This window comes from Papio anubis, unplaced genomic scaffold, assembly GCF_008728515.1.
Source record: "Papio anubis isolate 15944 unplaced genomic scaffold, Panubis1.0 scaffold1864, whole genome shotgun sequence".
Lineage (NCBI taxonomy): Eukaryota > Metazoa > Chordata > Mammalia > Primates > Cercopithecidae > Papio > Papio anubis.
Window position 1 is genome coordinate 1 of NW_022161871.1, and position 9,206 is coordinate 9,206.

The following is a 9,206-nucleotide window of genomic DNA, read 5'->3' on the forward strand; positions in this document are numbered from 1 at the left end:
AAAAAAGAAACCCTGTCTCTACAAAAAAAATACAAAAAATGGGCCAAGCATGGTGGTTCATGCCTGTAATCCCAGCACTTTGGGAGGCCGAGGTGGGCAGATCACCTGAGGTCAGGAGTTCAAGACCAGCCTGGTCAACATGGCGAAACCCTGTCTCTACTAAAAATACAAAATTAGCCAGCTGTGGTGGCACATGCCTGTAATCCCACCTACTTGAGAGACTGAGGCAGGAGAACCACTTGAACCTGGAGGTGGAGGTTGCAGTGAGCCAAGATCGCGCCATTGAGCTCCAGCCTGGGCAACAGGAACAAAACTCCATTTCGATATATATATATATGGCAGGGCACAGTTGCTCACTCCTGTAATCCCAACACTTTGGGAGGCCAAGGCAGGTGGATCACCTGAGGTCAGGAGTTCGAGACCAGCCTGACTAACATGGTGAAACCCCCATCTCTACTACAAATACAAAAATTAGCTGGGTGTGGTGGCTCACACCTGTAGTTCCAGCTACTTGGGAGGCTGAGGCAGAAGAATTGCTTGAACCCAGGAGGCGGAGGTTGCAGTGAGCTAAGATCGCATCATTGCACTCCACCCTGGGCGACAGAGTGAGACCCTGTCTCAAAAAAAAAAAAAAAAAAGAAAAGAAAAGAAAAGTAAAATATGTAAATTGCCATTTTCAAAGATACCTGGAAAGATTTTTTAAATCATTCACGAATGCGGTCTGTTCCTTGCAGAGAGCAGATGCACAAAAATAGTGAGAATGAGACCCTATAGTTTGGTCTCATGCTGAAGAAGTCCATAAAGCCCACAAGTCATTTTCATGATGGACAGAAAAATGTATGTGCTTTCTCTGTCTACTGCCTCAACTGCACAGACCCCGGGACTGTAGCAGAGCCATCTTTTGAGCTTGACACTGGGAGGCCCAAATTTTAGCATGGGACCCAGGGCCAGTTGCTCTCTGGTCCTCAGTCTTCTCACCCATAAAATAGGAAGGAGAGAACCCCAAATCGTTGCTTCTAGCTCCTGAACTCAGTTGTTCAGAACAAGGACTCATTGCTGATTTTTCAACAGCACAGAGAATTGCTCTTGTTTCTGGGAATGATGGACAGTACCCTCTGTTCCACTGGGCAAGTGGAACTTCCCAGGCCTCTTTGTTCCCTTCTCCCCTTAGAGAGCAACAGGCTTGGCCCCATCCCACCTACCTCACCCCTCTCTCTCCTCCCTCAGGACTGGGCACCTCGCTGCCCCCGCTGCTGCCCACTCTGCGACTGTGCCTGTACGTGCCAACTCCCCGACTGCCAGAGCCTCAACTGTCTTTGCTTCGAAATCAAGCTCCGATGAGAACCCAGGGCCCCTGTCCTCTGGAGAGTGGCCAGCCCCCAGGGCCCATGGGCCCTCCTCCCTGAAGAGCCTTTCTCCAGGCCACTGGAACCACAAATGGCCTGCCCAGCACCCAGGCCTGGGAACTGGAAGTGGCAGTGCGGGGCCTGGCTCCCTGCAGGGCAGGACTCTTGGCCGACTGGACGGCAGCTCCTCTGGAGGGCCAGAAGAGAGAGGGGCTACTGCTGGGGCAGGTGTCCTGGCTCCCTTTCCCCTCCCCACGTCAACGATTCTATTTGAAGGTGGGCAGGGGGGTGGCGCTGCTCACCACACACAAGTGTTATAGGAGGAGCCTGGCCCTTGAGTACCGGGTACACAAGGGTGCCCGACCACACTCCATCCACGGACTCTCGGTTATTTTAGGAGGTGAGTGTAGTGCCAGTATCTGCTCTCCTTCCTAAAAAAAACCAGGGCTCCAGAGAATCAGAACAGCCACCATCACGGCAGGGAGTCTGGGGAGGAGAGAGATTAGAGGAGTCTGGGAGGGTGGCAGGGAGGCCACGTGATCTGAGTCCCCTCACCCCTTTCCCTCCCACAGGTCCCTGGCCAAAGATTTATTTCTCTTGACAATCAAGGGCCTCCGTCTGGATTTCCAAAGAAGAAATTTCCTCTGAAGCACCGGTGAGTGGGCAAGGGCTCCCTCCCCGTCAACAGGGCCGACCCAAGGCTTCCTCCCCCTTCCTCCATGCCGGGCCCCAGGCTGGTGTGAATGTCAGGGGCTTCAGGTTTCCCTAAATATAGGTCCCTGCCAGAGGATCCGTGGCGGGAAAAGGGCAGGGGTCATCGGAGAAGGTCGGGGACACGTGTGGGGCGGGCAGGAGCCGCCTTATAACCCAGCCCGGGCACCCCTGGCTCACTCGCTGCTGACCAGGCTCTGCCGGCTCCTTCAGCCTTGCCGCAGGTGGGCCACTTGCAGGACCAGGCCGGGGTGGGGATGGGGTTGGGCCGACAGGGTCCAGATGGGTCCGGGTGAGGAGGGAAGACTTGGACGGTAGGAGCAGGGGGCTAAGCATCTGGGAGACAGATCAGTTCGAGGACGGATTTTATTTTGGAGATGGAAGTCAGGCGCAAGGAGGGCGTTTGGCAGGAACTGTGGCCCCGCATGCCCGAGGCCGAGCAGCGGCCGGTCCATAGCCGCGCATTCTGGTTTTCGGTGGCGCAGAAGACAACCAGCCTGGCTGCGGCGGCCCAGGCAGAGCGCGCGCACGCATGCGCGACCCAGCCCGGCCTGCCAGCCAGGAGCTCGCACCGGGAGGCCTCGCCTCCGCGCTGCGCCAGCTCTGCTGCCCTCTCGCGCTGCCTGCGCGTCCTCTCGCTGCCCTTTCCTCCGCCTCTGTTACGCCTGGGGCAGTGACTGGGGATCGGCTCCGCGCGGATCCAGCCCGCGGGCGAGGCAGGCTGAGGCACGACTGCGCGATGTGGCCCCGATGGTGACACGCGCCGCAGCCGCGAAGCCCGAAGCTGGGGCGGTCCCGGGCCGCGGGCCCGGCCTGGGCGACGAAACTCAGCCTCCTTCGTTTCCGACTCTTCTATCCGCATCCCCCACTTCCCGGTCTCCCCCTTCTCCAGTGCCAACATTCTGGCTGAGTCACGGCGCCCCAGAGCGCACCAGGCTAGGGGGAAAGGAGCGGAGGGGCGGGAGCTTGCGACCCGCGGGATGTGGCCCGAGTCACGTCCGAGGGGGGTGGGGAGGGATCGTGTTCTCGGCGCCCGCCCCTTCCTAGCGCGGCCTCTGGGCTGCGCCTCTCAGGGGCGGTCTGTAGCCCAGTCTATCGCCTGCAATTGGACGCCGCCCGCTCCTCGTAAAGGAAAATGCTCGGCGGAGGGCGGAGTGGTGCCTTTAAAAGGCCAGGCGCTGCCTTCCTCTTTCCCGCCCCCTGCGCCGCCCCCTCCGAGGCTGAATCGCCTGCGTTCCTCTCGGAACGCGCCGCAGAAGGGGTCCTGGTGACGAGTGCCGCGTTCGCTCCCTGAGTCCACTCGCCAGCCCGCCGCCCTCTGCCGCCGCACCCTGCACACCCGCCCCTCTTCTGTGCCAGGTGAGCGCCCCTCTTCACGTGCAGGGACCAGGGACCTTGGAGAGGGATCTTGGGGGCAGTGGCGGGTTGGGCGTCCTCGTGGAGCACCCCACCCCATGCCAGCGTCTCCCTACTACCAGCCACACACAGGCTCTCCGGCTCCTCCAGCCTGAGGTCCCATAACTGCGCAATGCAGCGGCAGCGCGTGCTGAGTCATGGCGGGGGAGGAAGCCGGATGAGATGAAGGACCATTCCCCTCCCCTTTTCTTGCAGGGACCCCTGTGGCAAAGGATTAGGGCCCCTTAGCCCTGGCGGGGATCCTAAGAGCCACTGAGGGGTGGGGGTCGGCCCGTGTACAGCCCCAGGGTTCTCGCAAGCGGGAGGTTGGTTTCTGCCCTGGGAAACGGGCCGCCCCTCGTGAGGAGGGGAAACCCCTTGGCGGTGCTTGTTGCCCCATTAACGCTTTCCCTGTCTCTCCTTATCGGGCGACCTTGATTCTGAGCCCGGAACAGCTGCAGCCGTGCGAAGCGACAGGAGCATATTTCAGGGGAAGGCGCTTGCCCCGTAGGAACAGTGACGACGGCAAAGCTTACCGCTTTCCTTGCCTCGGGCTAGGGCTTGTTCCGCCGCCCTTTCCTGGGCTTCTCGTTGCTCTCTTATCTTTTTCCTAATACCCCTTTCCTACCACCCACCCCCTCCCTTGTGGGGAAAAGCCTGACCTTGGGATGTCCTTGAAGACTTGGAGCCCGGGCCAGCCCTGGGATCTTGGGTGGATTGGAAGGAACACCCCAGTGGCAGTCAGAAGAGCTGGGTTCTAATCTCAGATCTGGCTTCGGGGTTGCTGTGTGGCTTGAAGCACAGACTTTACCCTTATCTGGGCCCTTTCCCACGAGGGTGTTGGGCCCTCTGCTCGATTCAATCTTTACATTCTAAAATACTCCGGTTCGGTTTTGTTTTCAGGCAAGGTGACCCCATGGCAAGGCGCAAGCCAGAAGGGTCCAGCTTCAACATGACCCACCTGTCTATGGCTATGGCCTTTTCCTTTCCCCCAGTTGCCAGTGCGCAACTCCACCCTCAGCTGGGCAACACCCAGCACCAGACAGAGTTAGGAAAGGTACAGGGGCAGGCCTAGTATAGGGAAGTTGGGCCTACGGTAGAGCTGGGGACCAGAAGCGCCCCAGGGCCTGCTGGGTGTGGGGCAGGGGAGGTAGGGAACGTTTCCCTGACCTCCAGGCGAGGAGCCCTGCTCATTGGGAGATGATGGGAAACCCCAGCTAACTAGTCCTTCCCCTGCTTCCTGTACCCAGGAACTTGCTACCACCAGCACCATGCCCTACCAATATCCAGCGCTGACCCCGGAGCAGAAGAAGGAGCTGTCTGACATCGCTCACCGCATCGTGGCACCCGGCAAGGGCATCCTGGCTGCAGATGAGTCCACTGGTGCGGGCAGGAGACAGAATGGGTGGAGGGTGCAGGGTTAGGAGTGGCAGGCTGGTCCCCTAATTCCCATGTGACACTCCCAGGGAGCATTGCCAAGAGGCTGCAGTCCATTGGCACCGAGAACACCGAGGAGAACCGGCGCTTCTACCGCCAGCTGCTGCTGACAGCTGACGACCGCGTGAACCCCTGCATTGGGGGTGTCATCCTCTTCCACGAGACACTCTACCAGAAGGCGGATGATGGTCGTCCCTTCCCCCAAGTTATAAAATCCAAGGGCGGTGTTGTGGGCATCAAGGTGAGGGGCAGGGCCTCAGGATGTGAGGTTTGAGATGGAAATGGAGGAAGGAAATCCAGGTTAGTGAGGCAGGGAGTGAATGCTGGATTGGAGGCCTAGAGACTTGCATGGAGCCTGCTTCAGGCTTAGGGCATTTACTCGACATTTTTAATCCTCACAATTCTAAGAGAACAGTATTATTCCCCCTTTACAGATGAAAATCTCAGAAGCTCAGGGAAGTGAAGTGTTTTGCTCAGAGTAAGTGGCAGAGCCCCAGTCTCCTGACACCCAATTCACTCAACATATCTGTTGTCAAATATCCCAGTGTATCCTGTCTCAGAGGATTGTTACTAAGTGAACTAAGTGAAAATATTTTAATTTAATTGTAACTAAGTATTTTAGCAACTAAATATTAAGTAGTTTTTTTTTTTTTTTTTTTTTTTGAGACAGAGCCTGGCTCTGTTGCCCAGGCTGGAGTGCAGTGGTGCGATCTCAGCTCACTGCGAGCTCCACCTCCTGGGTTCACACCATTCTTCTGCCTCAGCCTCCCGAGTAGCTGGGACTACAGGCGCCCGCCACAACGCCCAGCTAATTTTTTTTTTTTTTTGTATTTTTAGTAGAGACGGGGTTTCACCATGTTAGCTAGGATGGTCTCAATCTCCTGATCTCGTGATCCGCTTTTCTTGGCCTCTCAAAGTGTTGGGATTACAGGCGTGAGCCACTGCGCCCGGCTTAAGTAACTAAATAATTGTAACTAAGTGAAAATATTTGCCAGCCCTGAGATGCAATTTAAGAGATTAAGTAAATTTGGGGGAAGACTGGGGCTAAAGAAGAGGAAAGAGGTTCACGCCCAGCTACTTAGGCTGAGGCAGGAGGATCACTTGAGCCCAGGAAGTGGAGGCTTCAGTGAGCTGAGATCCCACCACTGTACTCCAGCCGGGGCAACAGTGGGAAGGGTACTAGAGGTCATTTCCTGTGTATTAATGCTGTTACCCCAACCCCAACAGGTAGACAAGGGCGTGGTTCCCCTGGCAGGGACAAATGGCGAGACTACCACCCAAGGTGAGAACTGTTTGATTCTCTGCCCTACGAACCCAGCCAGAGTAGGTTTGGGTGCTGAGAGGAGTGGAAACCACATGCCCCTCCCCACTGTGCTCTGACCCCTCCGTCTTTTAGGGTTGGATGGGCTGTCTGAGCGCTGTGCCCAGTACAAGAAGGATGGAGCTGACTTCGCCAAGTGGCGTTGTGTGCTGAAAATTGGGGAACACACCCCCTCAGCCCTCGCCATCATGGAAAATGCCAATGTCCTGGCCCGTTATGCCAGCATCTGCCAGCAGGTGGGCCTGCAGGTCCCCAATAGGCCACCTCCCACCTCATTTGGTTCCAGTGTCGTTAACTTGCCAGTCACCCGCCATGATGCCTATCTCCCCCAAAGCAAGCATCAGCTTTGCCCGGTGGAGAGCACTCAAGGGCTGTTCAAGGCAGAGGGGCTAAGGAGGGATTGTGGGTGGATCTGAGGAGGCGCCTGTCTCCTGTCATCTGCTGAGGGCTTTGAAGCCTGAGTCCCTGGCATCATCAAGATATGGTCTTAACCAGTGGCTATGGAGAGCGGTAGGTGGGACTCCAGGTTAGGAGGCCTCAGTGACCCTGTCCCTCACTCTGCAGAATGGCATTGTGCCCATCGTGGAGCCTGAGATCCTCCCTGATGGGGACCATGACTTGAAGCGCTGCCAGTATGTGACCGAGAAGGTAAGTGACTGCCTGCCTGACCAGTGCAAGGTGACTGGGCGGGGACCCTGGGGCTAACCCCTATCCTCCCCTCCACCCCACTACCCCACCATGCCCCTGCTCTGCTCCAGGTGCTGGCTGCTGTCTACAAGGCTCTGAGCGACCACCACATCTACCTGGAAGGCACCTTGCTGAAGCCCAATATGGTCACCCCAGGCCACGCTTGCACCCAGAAGTTTTCTCATGAGGAGATTGCCATGGCGACCGTCACAGCGCTGCGCCGCACAGTCCCCCCGGCTGTCACTGGTGAGGCCCACACTGTCATCTTGACCTCTAGGCAGTAGATGAGCTCTACCCATAACCCTATGCCCATTTGGACGGATTTCCATGGCAGCTTCCACCAGCTCCTGCCAGCTCCCTGGGTCTCTGACCACAGCCTCTCGCCCCTGCTCTACAGGGATCACTTTCCTGTCTGGAGGCCAGAGTGAGGAGGAGGCATCCATCAACCTCAATGCCATTAACAAGTGCCCCCTGCTGAAGCCCTGGGCCCTGACCTTCTCTTATGGCCGAGCCCTGCAGGCCTCTGCCCTGAAGGCCTGGGGTGGGAAGAAGGAGAACCTGAAGGCTGCACAGGAGGAGTACGTCAAGCGAGCCCTGGTAAGGATAGGCAGGAGGTGGGCAGGGTCCCTGGGTGGACGGGACTTGGAGAAGAACCCTTCTCACTCCACCCCTCTCCCCGCTTAGGCCAACAGCCTTGCCTGTCAAGGAAAGTACACCCCGAGCGGTCATGCCGGAGCTGCTGCTAGCGAGTCCCTCTTCGTCTCTAACCACGCCTATTAAGCGGAGGTGTTCCCAGGCTGCCCCCAACACTCCAGGCCCCGCCCCCCTCCCACTCTTGAAGAGGGGGCCTCCTCCTCGGGGCTCCAGACTGGCTTGCCCGCGCTCTTGCCTCCCTCGTGACAGTGGTGTATGGTGTCGTCTGTGAATGCTAAGTCCATCACCCTTTCCAGCACACTGCCAAATAAACAGCTATTTAAGGGGGAGTCGGCCATCCGTGTCTTGTGTCTAATGCAGGGGAGGGCCTGGGGAGGCAACAGAGCCCAGAAGAAGAAAGAGCCCCTGTTCTCTGTTCTTCCTTTCGGGGCAGTAAAGGGGTGAAAGGGGAAAGGAGTTTCCTGCTCTGTTTTATACTTGGCCAGGGCTTTGAGAGAGGCTGAGAGCTTGTGACATTTTCTTCCAGCCACTACAGGCTCTGCCCCTTCACCTAACAGCATCAGATAGGGCTCGCAGCTGGGGAGTATGGTTGTAACTGCTCATGTCTTAGGAGGCTGCAGCCTCAGCCTCACTTTTAGGCCCAGAACTCAAGGGGGGCAGAAGACCCCTGTGACAGAAACCCACTAATTAGCTCACTTTTCCTGAGTGACATGAGCTAGGCAACATAATGGGTGTTCTATATGAGTAGATGCTGTTATTTTCAACTTAAACCTAAGGCTCTTTTGCCCAAGATTGAACTGTTGCTTGGTGGAAAGGATGCTCATGCATATCTCTTGGTTGTTGTTTTTTTTTTTTTTTTTTGAGACAGTCTCACTCTGTCACCCAGACTGGAATGCAGTGGCACGATCTTGGCTCACTGCAACGTCTGCCTCCCAGGCTCAAGCAGTTGTCCTGCCTCAGCCTCCTGAGTAGCTGGGATTACAGGCACATGCCACTGTCACCTGGCTAATTTTTGTATTTTTTAGTAGAGGCGGGGTTTCACCACGTTGGCCAGACTAGTCTGTAACTCCTGACATCACATGGTTCTCCACCTCAGCCTCCCAAAGTGCTGGGACTACAGGCGCCCGCCACCACACCCGGCTAATTTTTTTGTAGTTTCAGTAGAGACGGGGTTTCACCTTGTTAGCCAGGATGGTCTCGATCTCCTGACCTTGTGATCCGCCCACCTTGGCCTCCCAAAATGCTGGGATTACAGGTGTGAGCCACCGCACCCGTCCATCTTTTTTCTTTTTGAGACAGAGTTTCGCTCTTGTCGCCCAGGCTGGAGTGCAATGACACGGTCGATGCTCACTGCAACCTCCCCCTCCCGGGTTCAAGTGATTCTCCTGCCTCGGCCTACATAGTAGCTGGGATTACAGGCGCACGCCACCATGCCCAGCTAATTTTTGTATTTTTAGTAGAGACGAGGTTTCGCCATGTTGGTCAGGCTGGTCTTGAACTCCTGACCTCAGGTAATCCGCCAGCCTCGGCCTTCCCAATTTGCTGGGATGATAGGCTTGAGCCACCGCGCACGGCCTGTTTTCCCATTTTAACAGGAGATGGAATTAGAGAAGGCTTCTTAGTCTCCTTTGGGCAATGGAATCCCATAAAAACCT

General features: G+C 56.7%; 1 protein-coding gene across 4 annotated transcripts; it reads left to right on the plus strand.

Moving 5' to 3' along the window:
• Positions 1-1,227: 1,227 nt before the first annotated feature.
• Positions 1,228-7,880, plus strand: LOC101012125 (fructose-bisphosphate aldolase A). 4 transcript variants are annotated; one of them, XM_031661547.1, is made up of 10 exons: positions 1,228-1,746; positions 1,919-2,001; positions 4,703-4,835; positions 4,919-5,130; positions 6,117-6,171; positions 6,286-6,446; positions 6,775-6,858; positions 6,969-7,143; positions 7,295-7,494; positions 7,582-7,880. In XM_031661547.1, exons 3-10 carry the CDS (start codon positions 4,724-4,726, stop codon positions 7,675-7,677), a joined length of 1,095 nt encoding a protein of 364 aa, XP_031517407.1. In that variant the 5' UTR covers positions 1,228-1,746; positions 1,919-2,001; positions 4,703-4,723; the 3' UTR covers positions 7,678-7,880. The 4 variants fall into 4 exon arrangements, with proteins under 4 accessions (XP_031517407.1, XP_031517406.1, XP_031517404.1 ...); XM_031661544.1 differs by lacking the exons at positions 1,228-1,746; positions 1,919-2,001 and adding exons at positions 2,644-3,416; positions 4,356-4,509; XM_031661546.1 differs by lacking the exon at positions 1,228-1,746 and having other exon boundaries at positions 1,993-2,281.
• Positions 7,881-9,206: the final 1,326 nt, after the last annotated feature.

Bases quoted from the DNA above. Each gene is read 5' to 3' on its own strand.
- LOC101012125 (XM_031661544.1), top strand. From the start codon at position 4,369: ATGGCAAGGCGCAAGCCAGAAGGGTCCAGCTTCAACATGACCCACCTG. The intron at 4,836-4,918 runs GTGCGGGCAGGA...TGACACTCCCAG, and splicing joins GGCTGCAGATGAGTCCACTG to GGAGCATTGCCAAGAGGCTG. The intron at 6,447-6,774 runs GTGGGCCTGCAG...CTCACTCTGCAG, and splicing joins ATGCCAGCATCTGCCAGCAG to AATGGCATTGTGCCCATCGT.